This window comes from Neovison vison, chromosome 8 (assembly GCF_020171115.1).
Source record: "Neovison vison isolate M4711 chromosome 8, ASM_NN_V1, whole genome shotgun sequence".
Taxonomy (NCBI): Eukaryota; Metazoa; Chordata; class Mammalia; order Carnivora; family Mustelidae; genus Neogale; species Neogale vison.
The window spans coordinates 29,773,345-29,799,621 of NC_058098.1; the positions used below are offsets into that span (position 1 = coordinate 29,773,345).

Below are 26,277 nucleotides of genomic sequence, written 5' to 3' on the forward strand. Positions count from 1 at the left end.
TGAGTTTCTCTGACAGTGAGGAAGCTGACCCCCTTTCTCCAGCATCACATTTATCTGGTGCACGCAGCCCTCCACCTCTGCCATGTGACTCTGCCCTTCCTCCCTCCGCCCAGCCTACTGTCTGTCCTGCACACTTAAATGTCCCCACCATATGAGTAATAAACACCATGAGCCATCACTTACTGAGCACCTGCTAGTGTGAGGCGGTGTTTCAGGACGTATGTGCTGTAATAGTTTGTTATATCGCTGCGAGGCAGGCAGGATTTCCTCCTGTGCACTTTCCTCCTGTGCAACACTGAGGTTCCCAGATGTCTGTGACATGCCCAGGCATGTGGATTGAGGATTGGTGTTCCCATCTCTGGTCCTGAAGCTCATGCTAGGAGAAGAGTGTGGGTCTTCTGCATGTGTTGAAGCCCCCAGTCATTCCTGGGCAGTATTTCTTCTGGGAAGATTACTTCCAACATACCTGTCTCAAGGTGGCCCTCTAACAGGTACGTCCCTGCTCAGCATTTCAAGGGGTTTTGGTACATGAAATTGATGAAAGTATGATCACAGTTGAAACCTTCATGTAGGTCTCTAACCAAAGGCCACCTTTCCCGAGAGACCTTCTCTAGCTGCCCCTTTCTAAAGTAGCACCTTTTGTTCTTTCACTGTTTTATTCTTAGCATTTATCTCTGCCTGGTGTTACATACATACACCTGTGTGTCGGGGCGGGGGTGGGGGTATATCTAGGCTCACTTGTCATTTCCCTGATGTGAATTTCATGGAGGCAGGGAGTTCTTCACTGCCATGTTCCTGGTGCCTAGAACTGTGGCTCACATGCAGCATCAGTAAATGTTGGTTAGCTGACTACACAGTGCAAAATACTTCTCTGTTTTGTAAACTCGGAGCACCTTCGGAGTTCTCAAGTTCCTAGAATTCTGTCTTTATATTTAAAATCTTACCGAATGAAAATCCCATCCCTTCCTCCTCATTTCCCGCTTCTATATTCTTCCAATTAATTATTTTTATATGCACTTACCTAAATATGTGTAAATGTACACATACGCTAGGCCCATTGTTCTGCAGCTTGTTTTTTCCCCTACTTACTGAAATGCCTTGACGAGCTCCTTGTTAGTTCTACAGACTTAGAGATACGGAATGATTCGTCATCTGACTCCCTGCAGATTCGTATTTAGGTGGTTGTCTTCTTCCTCTTTATCCTCCTCCTCTTTTTTTTTTTTAAAGATTTTATTTATTTATTTGACACGAAGAGACACAGTGAGAGAGGGAACACAAGCAGGGAGAGTGGCAGAGGGAGAAGCAGGCTTCCCGCTGAGTAGGGAGCCCAATCCGGGGCTCAATCCCAGGACCCTGGGATCATGACCTGAGCTGAAGGCAGATGCTTAACGACTGAGCCACCCATGCGCCCCCCCCCTTTTTTATTAAGTAATCAGTATGCTCAACGTGGAGCTTAACTCATGACCCCTAGATCAAGAGTCACATGCCCTACCAGCTGAGCCAGCCAGGTGCCCCTAGGTGATTTTCAAGCTTTTGCCAGTCTGAATAGTGCTACAGTGAGGACTGTTGTATATTTGTCTTTGTGTACATGAACAGGTATTAGTTCTACAAAGAACTTAGAATTGCTAGGTCACAGTGAATGACTGTCGAAGACTGTCATAGGGCCTGATGCCCTATGTGGTGTGTGCTATAGGAAAGCAAGGAGACTAGTGTGGCTGGGGTTGAGTGATTGAAGGGAAGAGGGGAATAGATGAGATGTTTGTTCGTTGGATGGGGCTGTGTGTGTGGAGAAGATTGCATAGGACCGGGTAAGGATTCAGGTTTACATTGAACGTAGTGGTGGTGATAGTGCATTGATAATCGGGCTGAAGATGTGCACATTGAAGAAATGCAGAAGGCAAGTAAACATACAATAAATGATTAACTTCAGGAGTGTAAAAGAAACTCAAAACCATAATATAAAACAATTACTTTTTACTTATTAAATTACCAAAGCTAATATAGGACTGGTAATCCTTCCTATTGGCAAGTGAGGTAGGCTGGACCTTTCCATTCTCATATTGATGAGATTTCAAGTTGACATATTGCTTCTGGAAAGCAAGTTGGTTTTATGGATCAAGAGGTTTAAAGCCATCCTTTAGACCCTTTGACTTGATAATTTTTAATTCTCTCTAGACACCCAGCAAATATCTAGTGTGTTGGACTCTGAATGAGAGGGGGATTGCTTATGATGTATTACTTATAAAATAGAATATAAGATGTTATATGGTATTGATTAGGCAAAGAAAGTACATCAGAATAGTAGTGTTAAGATTGTGATTCTGACAAATAAAGCAATACAGATATTTAAAAAAAAGATTGTGGGTGTTTATCAAGTTTATTTATAATTTTACTCTTCATACTTTCCAGTAGTTTATATTTGACATTCATCAACTCATAAAGTTTGTTACTGTGATTTTGAAGGTTTACTGAGTTTTTTGAAGAGGAATTATAAACAGTTTTATATACCAAAAAAAAAACAAAAAACCCATAGAATAGGGCCATTGATTGCAAATCCTATTAGAAATATAAGCCAGGATAAAGGAGGGCCTGGTGAAAGATTCAGATCTGTTCCTCAGAGGGTTCAGAACTGGATCCAGACTGATCGGGTGGCAGTATGTGTTTATCACAAGAATTTGCCCCTCTTCCTCAAAGTGTTTTTAAAAAAATTCCAAGATGAATTCCAGGTTTGAATTTGTGTGCCACCATGTGATGTGCCTGGTGACCATGCTTCCCTTTGTAAGAAATGTGTTTTCGTTTCAGTGGCCTCATCGTCCCTGAGAGAGATGGCAACGAGACTGTCCCTGAGGTGGTTACCACATCAGGTTATGCCCTGCTGCATTTTTTTAGTGATGCTGCTTATAATTTGACTGGATTTAATATCACTTACAAGTAAGATATTTAAGTCTAATCGTTGTGATTTTATTCAGACACTGTATTTAACAGTAATAACAACTAACATGTATCGAGGGCTGACGGTGTGCCAGACATTGCACTAAGCGGTATGCGTGGATTTTCTCATCTAAAGTTCTTTTAAAAACTCAGTGAAGTACGGCACTGTGTTTTTCACTCATTCTATAATGGAGGAAACTGGTGGGAAGCTGTGAAATACATTGTCAAAGATCTGGGACCACAGTTGCAACCCAGGTCTTGCCTTTGAGCTGCTTCTGGAAAAGAGGGGCATTTTTCTGCTGCTGGATGAAAACACTGGGGCTTCTTGCTAAGTGCAGTTTAACAGATATTAGTCATTCTTATGTGCTCAGTTGTTGGCCCACTGATGAGGACTTAGCTGAGATTACAGAGGAAGTGTAGACAAACAGACCTAGACAGCTTTGGGAATTTGTCATGATAGGAGAGAGGCTGACTTTTGTCTTTTCTTATTTTACTCTTAAGAAATGTTTGTTTTCCTAAGTTGTTAAACCCATAAAGCTCCCTAAGCAAGGGCTCTGTAATAGAGAGTGTCTGCGGCGCAAGGAGCCCAAGATACTATGTGTTTGTTTTTTTTTAACTTAAAAAAAATTTTTTTTTATTCATTTATTTGACAGAGATCACAAGTAGGCAGAGAGGCAGGCAGAGAGAGAGGAAGGGAAGCAGGCTCCCTGCTGAGCAGAGAGCCCGATGTGGGGCTTGATCCTAGGACTCTGGGATCATGACCTGAGCCGAAGGCAGAGGCTTTAACCCACTGAGCCACCCAGGTGCCCCTACTATGTGATTTTTTTACAGAATAAGTTTGCCAACTCCTGACAGTGGCAGGAAGCTCCATGTAGATATAGCCTTTATGCTGGATTCTTTATCTGCCTGTTTTCTCAGGGTCTCTGGATTCTTTCAGGCCTCTTTAGACCGATCTCTGTCTTGCTTGGTACACTCATTTAGCTTTTCAGGTGCCCAAGGTTTGTGACTTGGCAGCCTGGCCAGTGTATCACAGTACTAGCAAGCTGATTTTTCATGAGCCAGGCAGGCATAAAGTCTGGGTAAAGAGGAAAGACTGATGAGTCTGGTTGGGTACATGGGAGATGTCTAAGCAGGACTTTGATATTCAGATCCAGGGCCCAGAAGAGCCAGGGGTTGTCATCTGGGAATCACTGGCACATGGACAGTAACTGGCTTATGGGGCGTGTGCACAGTGAGGAGAAAGGCAGTAGAGGCAGCTACTGGGTAGAGGAATGCCTGTGGGCTGTGTTGTTACAGAAGCTCAGAAAAAGTTTTAAGGAGGGAACTGATAGCTATGAGGTTGAGTAAGCAGAGGGGGCCCTCGTTGACCCTAGCTGGGGAGGGTGGAGTCAGGGGCCTGGGAGAGGCACAGTTCAGAATGGAAGGTTAGAGAGTCACAGCATTGAGAGTGGGACACTCTGGGAGGAAGTTCAGATCTGAAGGGAAGAGTAAAGGCTTAGGCTGGTACTTCGAACTTCACATGCACAGGGATCTTCTGGAGGGGCTTGTTAAGACACGCATCCCTGGCCCTTCTCCAGAGACCAGAGTTCAACAGAGCTGGAGCCTGAGATTCCAGATTTCTGCTAAGCTCCTGGGTGATGCTGCCTCCCCCTGTCCATGGTCCACACTCTGAGGAGCATTGCTCTAGCCATCCATCCAGGCCCCATTCCAGGTTCCCTACAGGTTCTTAGGTACAGTCTTTGCTCTTCCAAGTCTCATAGTAGCAGCCTTGGGGAAGAAGAGAAACTCCAGGGAGGGAGCATCCCTAGAGAGAAGGCAATTCAAATATCCCTTGACACCCGAAGCCCTTTGCCCCATCACTGGAGAGCTCTGTTAGCTCTGTGGTCACTATCTTCCCAAGAAACGCATGTTTTTCTTACCCTCATTGGTGTAGGGGAAGCCTTGATCTCTCCTGGAGACCAGAATTAGTATTTATTTATTAAGTGAAGGAATGTTAAGGTTATCCTAAATTTTACTAGCTTCTTGGTTCCAAGATCTCTCTTCTTTAAAAAGGAGCCCTAAATCATTCTGGGGCTTCTAGACCCTTTGAAAAGCCAAATTAAACAATGTTCTTTATTCCCAGAAGAATGCCCAGAAGGACACACATAAAACATTGTTACTCATTTTCTGGGTGTCCTCAGGTTGCACCGAATCCTACCTTTGGACCTGCCTCATCTGGGGGACCCTTGAGACTAGTACCTACAGCTACTTTGGTGTTGCCTAATTTTCTTCTCAAAGAAGAGAAAAATAGTTATATTTTATTTTCACACAAATTGGCATTTCATCTTGTTTCCAAGTCACATTTTTTTTTTTTAAAGATTTTATTTATTTATTTGACAGGCAGAGATCACAAGTAGGCAGAGAGGCAGGCAGAGAGAGAGGAGGAAGCAGGCTCCCTGCGGAGCAGAGAGCCCGATGTGGGGCCCGATCCCAGGACTCCGGGATCATGACCCGAGCCGAAGGCAGAGGCCCAACCCACTGAGCCACCCAGGCGCCCCTCCAAGTCACATTTTAAGCACAAATAATTAGACTAATTTTCTCATTACTCCAATTTAGACATACGCGCAGATGTTTCGATGTATTACCTGCCACTTTCATTTTTCTGAGATTCAAAAATGATTTTTGTGTTTTGAGATTTTATGTAACTGTAACGAGTGCTCATAATTAATTTTTGGCACATGAAGTCCACGTCTGCCTGAGGGCACTGGAGTGGAGAAGTTGAGGCACAGGGGAAGTTGTGATATTTGCCTTCCCTTAGTTTAATAGGTGCTAAGGGTTACTCCCTCCTCTTTTCTTTTCAGTAACATGAAGTTTTGGTTGTATGCCATTCCCTGGTATACGGTTAATAAGTGTGTCAGTAGGAAATTATAATTTGACGTATTTTTGGTGTGAGGCATAAGGATGAGCACATCATGGCAATGCTTTACTACAGTTTTATCCTAGACCCTTTGTAAAAACAAAGTGTGATTATTGTAGCCATTTTACCATAACAAGTCCAATCTGAGATTTAAAGTTTAGTTTTTATAAACCATTGTCTTACAAAGGCCTTTTTCTTAAAAAGATGAAATTGAAGCTTTACTTCTGTGTTTATATTATTATAGAGAGGGTAGACACCACTTTCTAGAGGCTGATAAGAATGTCCTTCAGCTTTTTTTTTTAAGATTTTATTCCTTTATTTAACAGACAGAGATCACAAGTAGGCAGAGAGGCAGGCAGGGGGTGGGGGGAGAAGCAGGCTCCCTGCTGAGCAGAGAGCCCGATGCGGGGCTCGATCCCAGGACCCTTGGGATCATGACCTGAGCCGAAGGCAGAGGCTTTAACCCACTGAACCACCCAGGTGCCCCTCGTTCAGCTTTTTTAACCAAGTACTTTATGTACTTATTCTGCTTACTGGGTCTTGAGAAGTAGATATACATATTTCTTACATTGTAATTACATATATTATAAAAATATTGTTTATAAATATTTATAGAATTATAGAATATATTATAAATATGTCATAAACTGATATTTGGGTACAGGTGTAAACATTAATTAGCTTGTTTTTAATAGTTGATTCCTGATTTTTTATCAAGCTTTGCTACAAAATTTCTTTTTAGTTTTCTTTGTAGGTCTTAGAAGAAATCTACATTCTTAAAATTATCCTGATAGTTCCATTATTGCTTTCCTCTTTGAAATGTAAATTTTGTCTTCTTAGAGTGCTGTCAATACAGTTATCTTTCTTTTTAAATTTTATTATTTGAGGGAGGGAGAGAGCATGAGTGAAGGGGGAGGGGGAGCAGCAGACAGAGGGAGAGAGAGAAGCAGACTCCCCACTGAGCAGGGAGCCTGATGTGGGGCTGGATTGCAGGACTCCAGGATCATGACCTGAGCCAAAGGCAGATGCTTAACTGACTAAACCATCCAGGTGCTCCTCAATATAGTTAACCTTTTCATTTTTTAAGATTTTACTTATTTGACAGACAGAGATCACAAGTAGGCAGAGAAGCAAGCGGGAGTGGGGGAGACAGGAAGCAAGTTCCTTGCTAAGCAGAGAGCCTAATGCCGGGCTTGATCCCAGGACCCTGGGATCATGATCTGAGCTGAAGACAGAGGCTCTAACCCACTGAGCCACCCAGGAGCCCCTCAATACAGTTATGTTAAGTTGTGTTATTATGAGATGCATTATAGTTAAACTGTTGAATTAAACTGGTCCTCCCTTTTCTTCCATCTGATATGAGTAGATGACTTATTGAGGAATTTTAAATATACCACTCTGGGCAATAATCTTTAACTTTCTGAACTTTTAGAAACTGTCCAGAGGTATATATACCATGAGGATGGGTAATTTATTGTTAGACCTTTGTTTTATCCCCTTCCTCCAAACTTGGAAGCTTGTATTCGACAGTTTTCTTTTTTTATTATTATTAGATTTTACTTATTTGAGAGAGAGACTGAGACAGAGCAAGCATGAGCAGGAGGAGGGGCAGAGGGAGAGGGAGAAGCAGACTCCCCATTGAGCAGGGAGTCTGATGCTGGACTCCATATTCCAGGACCCTGGGATCATGACCTGAGCTGAAGGCAGAGGCTTTAAACCACTGAGCCACCCAGATATCCCATATTTCTAATGCCCATCACTAGGGAGGCCACCAAGAACAGCATAGTCATCCCACCTTTGAGAAGCTAAGCCTGCACATTTTGCAAGAATTTCTTCTTCCTTTAAGTTTTTTAACTTGCCTTGCCCTGTGAGAATCCAGCAGGGTTGGATTTGATTTCATTACCTATCCTAGCTATGCAGTGTTGACTGACCCTACTTAGGCCAACTGGTAAGTGCCGCCATTATGCTTGTGGATGAACTGGAGAGCCCATGAGAGTCTTAAACCTTGTGTAGGTAAAAATTCTGCTAAATTAATTGAAGTGTTGCTTTGTGTTGATTTCATTCTCCCCCACTGTTTTTATAGTTTTGACATGTGTCCGAACAACTGCTCAGGCCGAGGAGAATGTAAGAGCAGTAATAGCAGCAACACTGTCCAATGTGAATGTTCGGAAAACTGGAAAGGGGAAGCATGCGATATTCCTCACTGTGTCCATGACTGTGGTTTTCCTTATCGAGGCGTTTGCAATTCAAGCGATGTCAGAGGATGCTCCTGCTTCCCCGAGTGGCAGGGTAGGGGCTGCTTTTCTCTTGGTTTTTCTTCCCTTTTACAGCATCTTCCTAGTTGAGTAAATTATACATTGACCTCATTCCTTGCACATATTCCACTTATATTAATGGTATCAGGGAGCATTGAAGTCTTTGCGTTTTGTTATTCAGATTCTTAAAAATCTTTCAATTTCGTAGATGTGTGGTTGTAGTCTCTTTAGAATTATGGAGGGGTTTCAACATTCTTCGCAATTCATTCATGAAAATTGGAGGACTTGGTCTCAACCTCAAGAAAATACAGCAGAGAACCAAGCCTAGGAGGTGGGACAAGAACTATCAGTGATAGTATCTCTCAGAAACTTTCAATAAATTCAGAAAAAATTGGGGTCGATTATACAATATCATTCTAAAACAGCAAGTGGAATTACCTGCAGATAGAGAGTTTATTGGAGAAGCGTTAGCAAATTCTTTAAGGTTTGTGTGATAACACCTGTTACTGATTTAGTGTTTTTCTTTATACATGCATCTTTTCTTCAGAGTACTTTTATTTTGAAAGGAAATGTGTTTGTTTAAATGCTCTCGCTTATGTGCTTGGGCCGAAATCAATGAGCTAAGGAATTGAAGTGTTCCGAGTACCTATCTCTGTGGAAAGGTAGCAGCAGGAGGCACAGCCCCCAAGAATGGAGTTTCTTGATTTTCTAGGAATTGGATGGGTTGTATTATTACTCCCAGGACTAGTCTTTCTTTACCTTTTAACCCTAAAGTTTTTTCATTTGAATCAATAATTTCTTTGTCTACTCTTTTCTCTGAGAGCTGCTGAAGCAAGTATTTCATTACTAAAAAATCCTAACCTGACTGTGGTCAAGTCATCATGAGAAAGTACATGATTTTGAATTATACTGGAGATGATGCTTGGTCACCAGCTTTGAGTGAATTGAAAGAATGAATTAAAGGGCTTTGTCTGACATTTCGATGCTAAAGGAACAACTAAGTATTCTTTAGATAGTTGTTACATTTATATGATTAAAATTTGAAATGCAGTAATTTTAAAAGCTGCATTTTGTGAAGCTAATTTATTCTATTTTATTAGGTCCCGGATGTTCGATTCCTGTGCCAGCTAACCAGTCATTTTGGACTCGAGAGGAATATTCTAACCTAAAGCTTCCCAGGGCCTCTCACAAAGCTGTGGTCAATGGAAATATAATGTGGATTGTTGGAGGATATATGTTCAACCACTCAGATTACAACATGGTTCTAGCGTAAGTTGTTTTAAACATTTTTGTAAGAAGCTTACTAGTTTCCCATTTTGAAAATTTAGAGATAAATGAAATCGTCAGTGATTCCATTACGAGAGGAAACTCCCTGTTAGTATTTTAGTAATACTGTTCCAGAATTTTTTTTGACATGTTCTTAGTTTTTGAAGTTGGGAGCCATAAGGAATGCATTGTTATAATAAGCAATAATTAATCTTTTCTAGGTACTATCTCTTAAATTTTACTTTAGGCTCTATATAAATTGGGGGTTACTTTACCTATAAATTTAATTAGCATTTTTGTAGGTCAGATGGTTTGAGTTTATAGTTTGCTAGAGAAAATTATGCCATGGTCTAACACTCAACCCAGAGTTTGCTGGTCCTATGTTGCTCATCTTGAAGGGAGAATATATGTTATCACAGTGGAGTTATGAAGTTAGTTATGAAGATTGATTTTAGGGAGAAATTTATGAACATGTACTCATGCCAATTTTGTGCCCTGGAAATTTTTTCTAGGCATTTTTTATTAATGAAGGTTGTAAAAAAGCAGAATCTGTTCTGTAAGGGATTCTGGAACTATGGCAGTAAAGGCATAGTTTCTGAATCTCTCAAGTAGTCATTAAAGCATATAGATAACTAGCATAGCAAAATGAAAAAAACACATGGGTAGCAAAACAAAACTTGGTCAGAAGGTGTCTGCACAGATGAGGGGGGCTAACTATTGACAGCTACAAAGCCTTTGTGGTATTCGAATCTGAGCAGGAGTAAGCAAAGGAGAGCAGGTGGCCAACTGCTAGGCTCCAGCATACCTAGAAGAAGCTGCTTTTGAGAATGGCAGTTGGAACTGGAAAGATTTGTATATTTTGGTAGGGGGTAAGCACAAGGGCTCTGTAGTAGGGTCTGAAGGGGCTAGAGCAGTTTGTGCCTTTTTAGCTCCCCAAATGAACTAGCCAGTCTCTTCATGAGAGAAATTTTCACACCAAGAAGAAACTGCTGGGAATAAAATTCAAATTGAAGAGAATAGGGACCATAGAGGAAAAATTAAGAGTGTCCAGGTAACAGTCAGGGAGGGACAGAGCCAGATATCTCAACAAGTAAGCTGTTGTCTTTTGAACACCACACTGTTGACAATAGAAGAGTAAACTAGAGAGCTGAGAAATTAGGAAGATGGTCCTAACCCAGGTCTCTCCTGTAGAAGTTCAGAAAAAAAGTAGTTTTACTTTAAATTGAGCAACAGAAAAGTATCAAGTTTTAATGACATAGAAAATTAAAAGTTAAAGTAACATAGAAAGGAAAAAGAGACTACCTGGTAGAATAACCCACCACTGTACATGAAAGCATAGTAGAAAAATACACTCACAAAACTGATGAAAGTGAGAACTTACTGTTCCCAAACAAGCTAAAATACAGGAAGAAAATGATGCAAGACATGAAAGAACAATAGAATCAGAAGTAGAAAAATCCAGAAATGAGATGGTAGAAGTTAGGGAAGAATTTTTTTAAATTTAATTTTATTTTTTCAGTGTTCCAAGATTCATTGTTTATGCACCACACCCAGTGCTCCGCGCAGTATGTACCCTCCTTAATACCTTCCACCAGGCTTACTTAACCCTCCACCCCCACCCCTCCGAAACCCTCAGTTTGTTTCTCAAGAGTCCACAGTCTCTCATGGCTCCTCTCCCCCTCTGATTTCCCCCAATTCACTTTTCCTTTCCTTTTCCTAATGTCCTCCGTGTTATTCCTTAAGCTCCACAAGTAATTGAAACCATATGATAATTGACTCTCTGCTTGACTTATTTCACTCAGCATAATCTCCTCCAGTCCTGTCTGTGTCAATATAAAAGTTGGGTATTCGTCCTTTCTGATGGAGGTATAATAGTCCATGGTACATATGGACCATATCCTCTATAAACAACTCCTCAAACTCAACACTCAAAAAACAGATAATCATGTCAAAAAATGGGCGCCTGGGTGGCTCAGTGGGTTAAGCCACTGCCTTCGGCTCAGGTCATGATCTCAGGGTCCTGGGATCGAGTCCCGCATCGGGCTCTCTGCTCAGCAGGGAGCCTGCTTCCCCCTCTCTCTCTCTGCCTGCCTCTCCATCTACTTGTGATTTCTCTCTGTCAAATAAATAAATAAAATCTTAAAAAAAAAAATGGGCAGAAGATATGAACAGACACTTCTCCAAAGAAGATATACAAATGGCTAACAGACTCATGAAAAAATGTTCATCATTATTAGCCATCAGGGAGATTCAAATCAAAACTACATTGAGAGACTACCTTACACCAGTTAGAATGGTCAAAATTAAGAAGACAGTAAACAACAAGTGTTGGAGAGGATGTGGAGAAAGGGGAACCCTCTTACACTGTTAGTGGGAATGCAAGTTGGTGCAGCCACTTTGGAAAACAGCGTGGAGATTCCTTAAGAAATTATAAGTAGAGCTACCCTCTGACCCTGCAATTGCACTACTGGGTATTTACCCCAGAGATACAGATGTAGTGAAAAGAAGGTCCATCTGTACCCCAGTGTTCATAGCAGCAATAGCCATGGTCGCCAAACTGTGGAAAGAGCCAAGATGTTTTCAACAGATGAATGGAAAAAGAATTTTAAAATGATTTCAGAATTGAAGACAAACCCAGGAGAAACACAAAGTAAATAAGATACTCCTTTTTTTTTTTTTTTAAAGATTTATTTCTTTATTTTAGAGGGAGAGCATGTGTGCACACAAACACATGAGCAGGGCAAGGTGCAAAGGGAGAGGGAGAGAAGCAGACTCCCTGCTAAGTGCGGAGCCTGATATGGGGCTCAACCTCACGACCCCAAGATCATGACCTGAGCTGAAACCAAGAGTCAAATATTTAACAGATTAAGCCACCCAGGTGCCCCAGTTCTCCTTTAGTAATAGAATATGAAAAAGGAAATTATTAAAAGTCACCAAGAAATGAAGGTCACTTTCCCCTATTCTTTATGGTAAGTATAGTTAAAAATCCTGGATTATATGTAATGCAAACATGGGAGAAAACTAAAAGGTGGAAAGAAGGTAGTCTGGCTAGAGACCTCGGGACCCAGGGAAAGAGGTAATGGCAAATTCCAGGGGTTTTCTTTTTGTCTCATGTATCTCAGATTTGTGGTTGGAAAAAGCAGTAATCTGGAAATACCAGTAGGCACAAGCCAAAAAAGCCCCAAGAACAAGCCCGCCTGTTCTCTCTAGCCAAAGGACTAGGAAGGGGGCAGCTTAGCAAGACAGAAAACTTTCAGACACAAATAACTGCTCTACTATAGCCAAACACTACAGAAAGAACTGTGGCCTTGCCTTCATTGCTGTCAGCAAAGTCCACGTATAGAGTCTAGATTTTCACTTTTGCCAGGATCTGGTGAGGTACTCCAGCCACTCTCCAGCTGCCAGTGTTAGAAAAGGCCGATTAGAGAGCTGGGACTTTCTCAGCAATCTAGTGTTAATGTAACCTAGTTAATGTTTAGCCTTTTGGTTTTTGTTTTTGCATGTTATTTGCCTACAGTCTTAATCTCTGAAAGCCAGTTAGGGAACTGGGACTTTCTTCTCCACCAGGCAGTAATGAGGCCTCCCCCACCCCTGTGATATCAGTGGAGCCCCTGTAGGGAGCCTGGATTCTACCCAACCTGGCAGTAACAGCTGGAATGAGTTGGCCTTCCCCCTTCCCTACTGGGGTGTCAGAGGAGGCCTGCTATAACGGTAGATTTGAATTAAATCCAGTCTCTCGCCATGATACCCCAAATGTTCAGATTTCAATTGAAGATCATTTCTCTTGTGAGGAGCTAGGAAAATCCCAACTTGAGTGAAAAAAAGGCAGTTGAGATGCTGACAGCAAGATGACATAGATATTAGAATTATCTGACAAGATTTTAAAGCAGCCATTATAAAAATGCCTCCGTGTGCAATTATAGACCTACTTGAAATGAATAATGGAGCCTCATTAAAGAAAGAGAAGATGTAAGGAAGAATCAGATGGAAATTTTAGAACTGAAAAATAGTAACCACAACAAATATGTCACTGGATAGGGTCGGCAGCAGAATGGAGAGGACAGAAGAAAGAGTCAGTGAACTTGAAGATAGAATAATAAAATATAAATTCCTCAATCTGAACCAGAGATAAAATAGAATGCTTAAAAAAATGAACAGAACTTCAGATATCTGGGGACCATAATAAAAAATTTTAACATTTCGGTCACTGGAGGAGTCCTGGAAGGAGAGGAGCAAGAGAGAGTGTCTGAAAAAGTATTTGAAGAAATAATGGCTGAGAATTGCCCAAATTTGGCAGAAGACATGCATGTACATGCAAGAAGTTGGGTGACCTCCAGCAATCCTTGGCTCCCACAGGGGTTCATAATCCACTGGTTTTGTCTCAGTCTTGCTCTCATTTTCCTGCTCAGCCCCATATTTCTTTTCATTCTTCAAATTCCTACCACATTTTCTCCTGTTTTCATTTTCAGCTATTGGCCTTGCTTCCTGTTTCTATTTTGAAGGGGAGCTGTTATCTGAGGAGGACTTAACACAAACTCCCACCACCATATTTAGCTGTTATCTATATCTGTGCTCATTTATCCTGCCTTCTGTTTCTGTGCATCAGCACTGTCCAGTGGGGCACTTTCATGTCACTAGCCACATGTGGTCACTGAGCTTGAAATGTGGCTAATGTGACCAAGGAGCTGAACTTTAAAATTTCAGTTCTTAGTCCTTGTGATACTTGATCTTATACCAACATTTAATATAATTAGTCCCTCCTTTACTTTTCTTTTTTTAAAAAAGATTTATTTATTCATTTGAGAGAGAGCATGCACATGCTTGAGTGTGCACTCAAGTGCACACTTAAGTGTGGTGAGGGAGGAGTAGGGGGAGGGAGAGAATCCCCAAGCCAACTCTCCGCTGAGTGCAGAACCTGATGCAGGACTTGATCCCAAGAACCTGAGATCATGTCCTGAGCTGAAATCAAGGGGTGGATGCTCAAATGACTGAGCCACCAAGGCACCCCCCTCCCTTCACTTCTAAACACTTTCTTCAGTTGGCTCCCAGGTTTCTGTATTCTCTTGGTATTTGTTCCAACTGCTTATTACTTTCTCAGCCTCTTTATCTGGTTCCTCTGGTTCCACTGACTTCTGAATGATGATGTGTCCCCGGGCTCAGCTCTTGGTCCTCTTCTGTGAGAGTTGATGTTCACTCTCTGGTGATCTCATGTAATATCTCGGCCTCTATGTTCATGATTCCCAGATTTATGTCTGCATCCTAGACTTTTCACCTGAACCCATATTGCCATTTCTTTATTTCACATCTCAATCTTTTGCCTGTCTAAGAGGTATCTTAAACTGTCTGCTTCCAAAACTGATCTTTCCTCCAGGCCAGTACTTGCCCCAGATGTCCCTATCTCAATTAATGATTATTTCTTACTTCTGTTTGCTTAATCCCAACATTGGAGCCATCCTTGACTTCTTGTTTTTTCACTCGCCATATCAGTGTGTAGATTAGCTACACCTTGCTGCATAACAAATGACCACAAACCTAGCAGCTCAAGACAGCATACATTTATTACTTCATAGTTTCTGCTTGTCAGGAGTCTGGGCATGTCTTAACTGGGTGCTCTTCAGTCAGGGTGTCACCTGGCCTGTGTTCTCATCTAGAGGTTCAACTGGGGAAGAGTCTACTTCCAAGATCACTAGAGTTTGGCATAATCCATTTCCTTGAGGGCCCCAACTTCTTGCTGGCTGTCAAGTAGAGGTTGCCTTTAACTCCTGAAGGCTGCCCACATTTCCTTATCACTTTGACTTCCCTAGTGTGGCTGCTTGCTTCATTAGGTCACCAGAAGAGTCTCTCTCTAGACAGTCTCCTGGCAGGACAGATGTCATGGAAATGACATCTCATTATCTTTGCCATGTTCTCTTTGATTAGAAGCAAGTCAGAGACCCTGATCACACTTGAGGGGAGGGTATAAATACCCAGAAGCGGAGATCATGAGGATCACCACCCCGGTGGCTGTCTGCTACAGAATGTCAGCAGGTCTTGGAGGTCTTGTTAGCTTGACCTTTTAAAAAATCCCTCCTCACTCTAACCACTTTTCACTACTTCTTATGCCACCACCCTGAGAAGTAAGGTAAAATTAAAGGTGTGAAAGTGCTTGTCCCTTCGGCTATTGTACAGATATTATGAGAGTCAAGTATTCTACCATTTATGTGATTTTTACACTTGTATTTGGCATCATCTTCTCTCAAAGCAAAAAAAAATCTGGGAGTGATTTTGATCCTCCCCTTCACCTCCTCATATGCTAATCTCGTCAAGCCCACCGAATCCATGTCATATTCATTCTTTTCCCTCTGCGACCAGCCTGCCATTATTGTTCACCTAGACTTCAGCAGTAGATTCCTAGCAGTCTGTGTGTTTCTATGCACCTCCCCCTTTTAAAAAGATTCTATTAGAGAGAGAGAAAGAAGGTGCACACTATTAGGGGGAACAGGAGAGGGAGAAGCAGGCTCCCCACCAAGCAGGGAGCTGGATGTGGGGCTTAATCCCAGGACCCTGGGATTATGATCTGAGCCAAAGGCAGACACTCACCTGAGCCACTCAGGTGCCCCTCCATGCATTCCTTTTAATCCATTTTTAAAATATCAAATGGGGTGATTTTTTTAAAAGTGTGACTTGTATCATTTACTACTTTCTTAAAACCCATCATTGGCTTTTCCCATTGGATCTAATGGGCCTACCTGATCTGACTCCGCTCACCTTCCCAGACTCCTGCCTCCTCAACCTTCTAGCTTTGCCTAATACTCTCTAGGTGTGTCCTTACTCTAAAGGTCTTTGTGCTTACCCCTCCCTTTGGTCCAGACTCCTCTGGTGTTGTTTTCTTCTCACCTGTTAGATCGCAGCTAACTGTACCTTAAGAGATCTTCCCTGATCATCCAGTTCTGGCAGGTTCTCCCTGTTCTTTTTCATTGTTCTCATTTCCTTTAGAGCAGTGGGCATCATTTTTAATGTTGTGTATGCCCCTTGTTGCATTTGCTCATTTTTTGCCTTTTCCGCTATATGTTCTCTGATGTTAGAGACCTTGTTTGCTCACTCAGCTCAGAGCTCAACTCATAGAATGTGCTCAAATAAGTGTTTATCAGGTGAATAAGAGAGTAAATGAATTATTTATTTCCTTCACACATACTTGTTCCTGGAAATATTAATGTTACCTCTTGCTTTTATGTGACTGGTACACCTCACAGGCCACATTTGTTTGTAACATTTTTTCTGCTTGTACTTGGTCAAAACATGATTTTTACAACTTTACGTGTTTCATGTAAAAAATTCATATAGTTTCAAATAAATTTTTACTAACTCATGCAAAGTAAAAACAGTGATTCCTTTTAGAGGAACTATTTCTGGAACTGAGATTATAAATTTTATCATCATTTATATTCTTACACAACATATTTCAACAGTTGAGCTTATTATTTTTTCCACAACCCTGTTAACCCAAAACTTTTAAGTTGCATTAAAAAGCAGTTCCCATTTTATGTCACCCAAGAGTCTTCTTAGACAAATGATCCTGGTCTTCTGGGTTAAGATTTTCTTTTTATAAGATTTTTATTTATTCATTTGACAGACAGATCACAAGTAGGCAGAGAGGCAGGCAGAGAGAGAGAGGAGGAAGGAGGCTCCCCGCTCAGCAGAGAGCCCAATGCAGGGCTCGATCCCAGGACCCCGGGATCATGACCAGAGTCGAAGGCACAGGCTTCAACCCACTGAGCCACCCAGGCATCCTGGATTATGATTTTCAATTGAAACTTCATCACTGAATTTCCTTCCTTCCTTTAAGCAAAAAGTGTTTAAAAAAAATGTCTAAAAAGAAAAAGTAAGGAGGCACCTGGGTGGCTTAGTTGGTTAATCATCCAACTCTTGATTTCAGCTTAGGTCATGATCTCAGGGTTGTGGGATCGAGCCACACATTGGGCCCTGTGTTGAGTGTGGAGCCTGCATAAGATTCTCTCTCTCTCTGCCCCTCCCCACCCCACTCAGACTCTCTCTCTCTTTAAAAAAAAAAAAAAAAATTTAAAACAAAGATTGAGCAGCAAGTAACCAAACGAGGAAGGAGTATCACCTAATTCAGTAAACTTTAAAACAGACTCAGAGGAACCATACAAGTGACCCCTTTTTTGCCCCGCAGAAATCATATGGCTGAGATTCTGAGAGCTCTTACACCAGTCTTATACCAGTCTTACACAAATCTGAAAGATGCAAACTGAGTGGGGATCATTGTTATTTCACTCTCTTAATTGAAGAGAAGAAGACATTGTTGCTGGGGAGCACTGGGTGAAAAGAGGGAAAAACCTCTCTCTGCCCAAAAGTCAGGGTCGCTTCTAATTTGGGCTATGCCTTGACCCAGGACACTCCAAGGAGAGCAGAGTCTGGGTGATTTATTCTAATAGACTGTATGCTCCTCCATCTGAGCCCCAGTACATCCTCAGATTTCAGAATAGTGGTTAGAACGTAAAATATCAGCTCTCACACTACAGCTAGGATAGAAGGGTAAAGTTTTCTTAGACATTGCAGAAAAAGAATTAAGAAATCATCCACGCTTTGCAGATGTCTGGAGAGCAGTATCTAACCACAAGCATGACGAAAGAAATAACATTGTAGTTAACACAAATATCCTATGATGGGAAAATAAAGAGGAAGGAAACAGCTGATCATAGAGGAAAAATAAGAGAGATTGCTTCCAACTGCTTGATGCTGCACATCACCTTAATGAGAATTCAAATTAAAAAAAAATAGATATGAAAATGATAATGCAATGAAATGGAAGATTATACATCCAAGGAAATGTAAATAAATTACGTATAGCAGAAAATGGAATGAAAATTGAATCACTGACAGCTTTATAGACATTCCAACGAATACTGATTGAAATAATTAGAAAGCAAAGACACACAGAAGACCGGACATCCAATATAAAGGTAGTTGCTGTCACTGAAGAAGAGAACCAAACAAATAGGACAGATGGATTGAAATAGCACAAGAGGTTTCAGGAAAAGTATATAGCTGTTCCACAGCAAGACCGGATTTGATCAAGTTATTGAACTTTTGGCATAAAGGACAGATTCTTGGGTGGGAAGCCTCAGGGAGTTCTGTGCCTCCTCTGGCTGGGGTCACAGTCAATCTGCAGGGAGCCTTCACTGTGGTCTTAGATGGTCAGACACTGTGATTGGAATACCAGGCCATTGTGGGTGGTGGAGTGTGTGCCCTGTGTCATCATGGTCGTCATGAGACCGACCAGCAAGGAGGAGTGTGGGAGAGAGATGGCTGCAGCTCTAGAAGACACCTGTTACTGAATTCCTGAAGTTTGTCTTTGCTTATCTGCTTGCCCACGTCTTAGAACTAGTTGTTCAGTATTCCGTTATCTTGGACTGAGCTCCCAGAAGAATTTATTTAGTGCTTAGAATTTCTTATGTTTTATTGCATCAATATTTATCTTAACTTGTGTTTGCTTCTCTGGGTTGTGAAAAGAGTCACAACCTGTTATGTAAGATCTTTTGGCAGTTCATCTGTGCCGGGTTATTGAACCTGCCAGTGCCTTAGTGACTCTGACAAGCTCTTGAGCTAAACTGTCATTGACTAGGAGCAGCAAAATGCATTAAGAAACAGATTGAGCACCCTCTGTGTCACTTGAAAGAGAGGGAGATTAAGTCATCTAGAGATTTGGGCTCCCTCTGTTTCTTTCCTCTCTTTCAACTTTACAGAGACTGGCCTCTGGCTTGACCATTAGGTGTATTATGTTTTCAGAAGCCATGCTAGTCCTCAGGAGAGCCATTCCACAGCCAGAGGTCCATAAAAGTATTATAGTGCTACGTAGCCCATTTTGTAAAGACATTAGCCTGTTTGGATTTAAGTTATTTCTACCTAAGTAAAATATAATATTGTGACTTTAAAAGGTAGTGAGAGAGAGAGAAGAAAGGAGGGAGAGAGAATGGGAATGACAGAGGTCTTCAGGCTCCCAAACAGAAAAACAGACCACAGAAAAACAGGAAAAATCAGAATTGCCTTGGGTTTCTCCATCGCAGCATTCACTACCAGTATTATTTCAAGGGAGCAGCATCTGCAAAGTAGTGACGGCAAGAAAGGATGACCCAAGATATTATACCCAGCCAAGATGTCATCCAGCTCTAAAGTGAGCAAGCAGATATTCTTAAACACCAGAGAATTTAGGGAAAAGAGCACATAGGAGCTCCTCTAGAAAATAACCACTTGGCAACAAAATCTGGCCAAGTAAGAATTAAAGACTCAAGGAGAAGTTGTGGTAAGAGGATGGTGAGGAGATTGCTTCACCTAAAAGGAAGGCCCAGTTCCAAAGAAGTATGAAATCACGGTTATCGAGTGGGATGTGAGTATGCAAACCTGGACAGTGTAAAAATTATTTGACAAAAATTGGGAGAAGAAATGAGAGGAAATGTGAGTGCTAAAGTTTTCAACTTTCAAGGCGGGAAGTTAATGGATTCTGTCCAAAATTAATTTTGTATGTAACTTAAAAACTAAAGTGAATCCAACTTCTAAATAATTAATTCATGTGTTTTTTAAAATGTGGAATATTGAAATAATAAATCATAGCTGGTATTAATGTAGCATTCATATTCAGTAAATGTCGCCATTTTGTTTTAGATCATGCATAAAATCTTTAAGTCAAAAGGAAAGGTTCAGAGAATAATAATGAATACTAATGTATATACCACCTAAGTTTGGAAATAAGACATTGCTAATATAATTAAAGACCCCTGCATGTCCCACCCCAATCTCAAAGATAACCAATGTCCAGATTTTTTGGTGTTTGTTCATATACATATCTTTACACTTTTAGTATATATGAACATATATAGAATTAATAAATTAACTGTTTTTAGTTATTAAAGAAACAGTATTCTGCAGTTTGATATTTTTAGCTTAACATTGTTTTGAGACTTATGTTGAGAAGGTGTTCAGGTGTATTTATTTTTCACTCTATAATTCTATTAGATAGATATACCACAATTTATTAATCCATTTTCTATTGATGGACATTTATTTGTATTCTTTTTTGCTTATTATGTTGATAATAAGACTTTCTTATATCTTCTTGTTCACATAATAATGTTTTTCATGATAAAACAAACTTGGATTATTCAGGAAAACTTAGAAAAAATAACATTTAGAGTAGAATAATAGCCTTGGTTTCCCTTTGATTTCTCTTCTATTAAATTATATAAAATTAACACTGTTTATTAAAAGTATCTAGAGGATGATCCCCTTTGTATAAATGTATATTGTCAATGTATTCTATTTGTATATATACATGGAAAAATGTCTGGAATGATGTTAACTTAATGTTTAATGCCATGATAGCCTAGTTTTCTTGAAAATATGACTTTAAAAAAATCAGTTAGGAGTGCTTGGGTGGCTCAGTGGGTTAAGCCTCTGCCTTTGGCTCAGGTCATGGTCTCAGGGTCCTGGGATCAAGCCCCACATCAGGCTCTCTGCTCAGCAGGGAGCCTGCTTCCCCCCCCCTCTGCCTGCCTCTTTGCCTACTTGTGATCTCTCTCTCTCTGTCAAATAAATAAAATCTTTTTTTAAAAAAAATCAGCTAGATAAAGAAAAGGAAAAGTTAGGAATTTTCTTTTACTTAATCATCATTCTTTTTTCAGTACCTGTCTTCAATTTCACATGACTAAATGAAAGAGAAGTTACAGCAGTAAATGCCCCTTCTGTGTAACGCAACTTGCAAGTGATTTAGACTATGTGTAGAAGAGGTTTTCAGGAAGTGTTAGAAACTTCAAGTAGCTTTGTTTTCCCTTGTCCCCAGGTTGTGCAGCCCAGCCCCCCTTCTCAAGTTCTGACTTGCCTTGTGAACTCAGCTGTTAGGTTGGTTTGTTTGGAGAGGTTCCTCACGGGCACAGCATATTTAATGAGCATCTCCAAACTGTATGATTATCACAGGTAGAAGAGCATAAGATACTCTGCTTTGTCATTTGGGTAAAAATATAATCTGTTTTTTGTTTTGTAGGTATGATCTTGCTTCTAGGGAGTGGCTTACCCTGAATAGTTCGGTGAACAATGTTGTTGTCAGATACGGCCATTCTTTAGCATTATACAAGGTAAGGTGTCTCCCCTCTGTACAAGCTAGAAATTCTGGTCTTCCACACTTGCCTTATTATATCATGTAATCAAAAAGCTACATAGTGTTGGGGCTTTGTCGCTAATCTTCTTTGCTGTGGTAAAATACACATAATATAAAATTTACTGTCTTAACCATTTTTAGGTGTATGGTTCAGTGTTATTAAAGACATCCCTAATGTGTAATGATCACCACCATCCAGCTCTGTGACTCTTCATCTTGTAAAACTACACCACTGAGCCTGTGAAATAATAACTTCCCACATCCCTCCTCCCCTCCAGCCCCTAGCAACCGCCGTTCTCTTCTCTCTCTCATTTCGACTTCAGTTTTTGTTTTTAGGTAGGGGAAATCTTTCTGGGTTTTTTTGGGGGCGGACAGTGTATATACTTGGCCAAGTTGTAAGTGGAAATTAAAGTTGAAACCAGTTTAACCTGAGAGATTTTAATGGATTCAGGTTGTACTGGGATATTCTAGTTGTTGTACTAAATGGCTAAAAATTAATGCTGTGTCAGTTAGCTTTCATGTTAATTAGGAAGTCTAGCCAAGAATAGCCACATTGCAATATAACTGAATAATCACTTTCATTTCCTTGTTTTTGTGGCTTATGGGAGGATGAGGGAACTCTTCAACTTTATTTTTCCAAGCCATTTTATACCATAAGAGATCTCCTATGAGGAAGTTCAAGAACAGTGGCAAAGTGTTGGACATACAGGATATGATGTTTTATTTTATGTTGTTCCTTTCATTCCTTTCCTAATAATTTACTAAAAGGTGCATTTCACAGTACTTCTTCAGCTAAGAATAGCACTGAGGTTTTGAATTTCTTTTCTTTCTCGGGTTTGATGCTTTTGATGTTTTTTTTTTTTTAGAATTTTGTTTGCATTTTTTCCCGTAGGATAAAATTTACATGTATGGAGGAAAAATTGATTCAACAGGGAACGTGACCAATGAGTTGAGAGTGTTCCATATTCATAATGAGTCATGGGTGTTGTTGACCCCGAAAGCCAAGGAGCAGTATGCAGTGGTCGGGCACTCGGCACACATCGTCAAATTGAAAACTGGCCGAGTGGTCATGCTGGTCATCTTTGGTCATTGCCCTCTCTATGGATATATAAGCAATGTACAGGAATATGACTTGGGTAGGTATTTTTTCCAGTGGATCTTTTTGGAATGTCAAATTAAAAATCTCTACCCTTATTATTACGACGGTTGAACAAGATTCCACCTAACTTTGACACTAGTTCTTTATCTTGAAATGCAGTTAATGTGGCTGTGTTCCCAGTAAAATTCAGATTATTGCTGCTGTTATGTCATCAGTGTTCCTTGTCATCAGTTTGTTGAGGAGCCAAAGATGCTTTCGGTGTTGAAAATAATTAAATAAAAGTGGTTTGGAACAACCAATATTCTGAAGAAAAAAAATTAGATGACCCTTTAGAGATTGGTTTAATGGACTGTGGTTTCCCCTTAATGTGTAATCTTTCCGTTGGTTAAATTTTATTATATCTGTTGTGGTGGTATGGGAGCACCACCTGTAATTGATAGTTTGGGAAAGTAGGTCCATAAAGCACATCTGCGTATTGGTCACTGAAGGTTGCGGGGTATTAAGTGTTCAATTGAGGGAAATCCGAGTCTTTTAAATTTAATGTAATTATTTTCCAACATGATATAGTAGAACACCAGGACATTTAACAGATTGATGTTTGGCCACCTGGCTTTGTTACAAGTTTTAGATGGCCTTCCTTTAAAAACAAAAAGATTAAAGAAATTTATACATATCAAGCTTCCTGAAATCTCTTTATTTTAAACTAGTTGGTCACTTTAGGTATTAGAGAGGAGGAGCCTGCAATGTTTGTCTATAACTGTCTTCCCTCTTCCAGCTAAGAACACGTGGAGTATATTACAAACGAACGGTGCCCTTGTCCAAGGGGGCTATGGTCATAGCAGTGTCTATGACCATAGGACCAAGGCCCTTTATGTTCATGGGGGCTACAAGGCTTTCAGTGCCAATAAGTACCGCCTCGCAGATGATCTCTACAGATACGATGTGGACACCCAGATGTGGTGGGTGCTTTTTCTTGAGCTTTTACTCTAAGGTGTGAATTCTAGCAATTGTTGGGAAAATATTGGGCTCTATTTTTGTTCTAGGCCTAGCAGATAATTTTCTTCAGCATTGTAGATAGAGAAATTGGGAAAGAAGCAGAAGGTAATAATGTACCTAGTATTTATTTCATAGCATTATTCTATAATTTTGTGGGAGATTGATTAGAAAACGCTTGATGTTTTTTGACTGTTCTTTCAATTTTCATATCCTCAATACCTCTATAAAATTTTTACTCTTCAAAATTCTGAGGAATAGATCGTTCTGCAAAGCTGAAATGTATGCACATTGCTGTAATTAAGTAAAATATATCCATTTTTTAACCTTGATGACTAAAGTGTCATCTTTGGGCTTAGTTACTGGCATCATTGCATGAAATAATCAAATAGAGGGGTTTCAGGACCTGAGTTAGAACTCTCCTTTGTTATAAATTGAACTATATATAAAGTGTGCTAATTTTAATAAATGTACAGCAAATTGAGTTATAAAATAGTGTCATTATATAAGGCAATGGTTTCTCTTCTTTCTTTTTGTATTTGAGACCAGCTATGGATACCCATTTACATTCTATCATTAAAATGTCTGTCATTTTTAGTGGCTGTGTAATTGCTGTCATGTGGGTGTACTGAGACTGAGCTGTTGGAATTTTTGGTTTCTAGTTGTTGTCTTATTTATTAAGGCATTATATGTAAGCTTTCATCTGTATTTGATGTGATTTCTACCCAGAAACTGCAATTGTAGGGTCATAAGGTAGGAACAGTTTGAAGACTCTTAATCTGTTTTGTCAAAATTTTCATAGGCCTTTAAGATTATTTATTGTTGACAAAGTAACATATATAGGGGAAAATCTAGAAGTATTTGCACATTTGGATCTGAAGTTAAGAAAATGGTTGTGTTTGCAAGCAAATAGATGATAAATATTCTAAAACACTAACCTTGTATTTATTATTTTTAAATAAACTCAAAAGGACCATTCTTAAGGACAGCCGATTTTTCCGTTACTTACACACAGCTGTGATAGTGAGTGGAACCATGCTGGTGTTTGGAGGAAACACACACAACGACACATCCATGAGCCATGGTGCCAAATGCTTCTCTTCAGATTTTATGGCTTATGACATTGGTAAGTTTCCCAAAGCCATTTTAGTTTCAAGAATCTTTTTTTATCTATGAACAACATTTTCTTTCTTTTTTAAGAGACAGAGAAGGAGTGGGGGATGGTAGGGAAGAAAGAGTTATCTTAAGCAGTCTCCACACCCAGCACAGAGTCAGCACACAGCTTGATCTTATGACCCTGTGATCATGACCATTTTCAAAATTAAGAGTCGGATGCTTAACCATCTGTACCACCCAGGTGCCCCTATAAGGAGCATTTTAAAAGAAACTGAAAATATCGCCAGTTAAAATTGGGCCGTTTGAAAGAGTCCAAATGGTATTTTTTGTATTCATGTGACAAATATTATACATGTATTTTAAAAAAGCATTACTTATATATGAAGTTCTTTTTTATATTGCTTATTTAAGTTTTAAATTTATTTTTCTATATTAAGTTCTATTACGTGAAACACTCCCATTAATTGATTGAATGTTAATTTTTGAAGGTGAGTTGGAGTGACCAGCCTCTTCTATGTTACAAACGAATGCCTTATATAATAGTCTTATGTAGTTGTGACCACCAGCATTACGTTAAGTTGGTCTGACTAATAGCTTTATCACATTTCCTAAAAAATTGGTTTTACACATTCTTGAAGTCATTACTTTGACATGGAATTTAAATGTTTTTTGGTGTGGTAATATACTTGACCAGAAGAGGGCAGTATTTGTTCACGCAAAACAAATACTAGTCGTTCTCTTGTTTAAGTAATCATCAGATGTTCTTTTTTAACAGATGTTTATGTGCCCGCTACTGAGCTCGGGGACTGTAAGATGAGTAAATTACAGTGCTTGGCCTCACAGTGGGGGAGGCCGAAAACTGAGCAGACAATATAATTGCAATTCAGGGTATTACTTGCTTTGAGAGGAGTATGTGAGAGCATCTCTGGGCATGCCTTAACTCAGGAGGAAATGGGTTATGATCAGGGAAGGCCTTCTTAAGGAGGGTCTTGGTCCGGAGGAAGTCAGCTAAGTGAAGTTACGCAACAACCCATGTACAGAGATACAGCGGCAAAAAGACACTCTGCCACATACCTGAGGCCTCTGAGTATCAGAGTTTGGGCTGTATCAGCTGCACATCAGGGAGGAACGGCTTCCGGCAGAACTAGAGAAGCCAGCAGCTAGCTGATTAGTCAGATCTTGAGAGACTTGTTATGCCATGCTAAGGAATTGGGGCTTTTTGAAGAATCTTACATAAGAGCTGATGGAATCGTATTTGTGTCTTAAGAAGATCTCTTTGTGGCATTGTGGTGAGTAGTTGGGAAGGGACAAGAGAGGAGTTAGGAGGCTGTTGCAAAATCCTGAAGGAGGGTTGGAGCCAAGGCTGTTGAAGTGGCAGTGAGGTTCGAGAGAGATGGGTTTGAGAACTGCTGGGAACTTGAGGATTGTTTGGATGTGTTTTGAGAGAGGCAAACGCATCCTTATTGCCAGGTACCTGGTGTGGCCGTGGTAGACGGTGCTTTTTACCAGGTTGGAAGCAGAAGGAGAGGGGGCTGGGTTGCAAGGAAGGGAATACAATGGGTTTGGAGGC

At 40.3% G+C, this 26,277-nt stretch overlaps 1 protein-coding gene across 2 annotated transcripts in view; it reads left to right on the plus strand.

Annotated features, from left to right (window-relative positions):
- Positions 1–26,277, plus strand: part of ATRN (attractin) — a 151,183-nt gene that overhangs the window by 45,747 nt on the left and 79,159 nt on the right. For both annotated transcript variants that reach the window (XM_044263364.1, XM_044263365.1), the window contains exons 4-10: positions 2,803–2,931; positions 7,911–8,116; positions 9,183–9,351; positions 21,386–21,476; positions 22,392–22,635; positions 23,374–23,557; positions 24,563–24,717. In XM_044263364.1, coding sequence (XP_044119299.1) covers positions 2,803–2,931; positions 7,911–8,116; positions 9,183–9,351; positions 21,386–21,476; positions 22,392–22,635; positions 23,374–23,557; positions 24,563–24,717 — 1,178 coding nt within the window. The remainder of the gene's footprint in view (positions 1–2,802; positions 2,932–7,910; positions 8,117–9,182; positions 9,352–21,385; positions 21,477–22,391; positions 22,636–23,373; positions 23,558–24,562; positions 24,718–26,277) is intronic.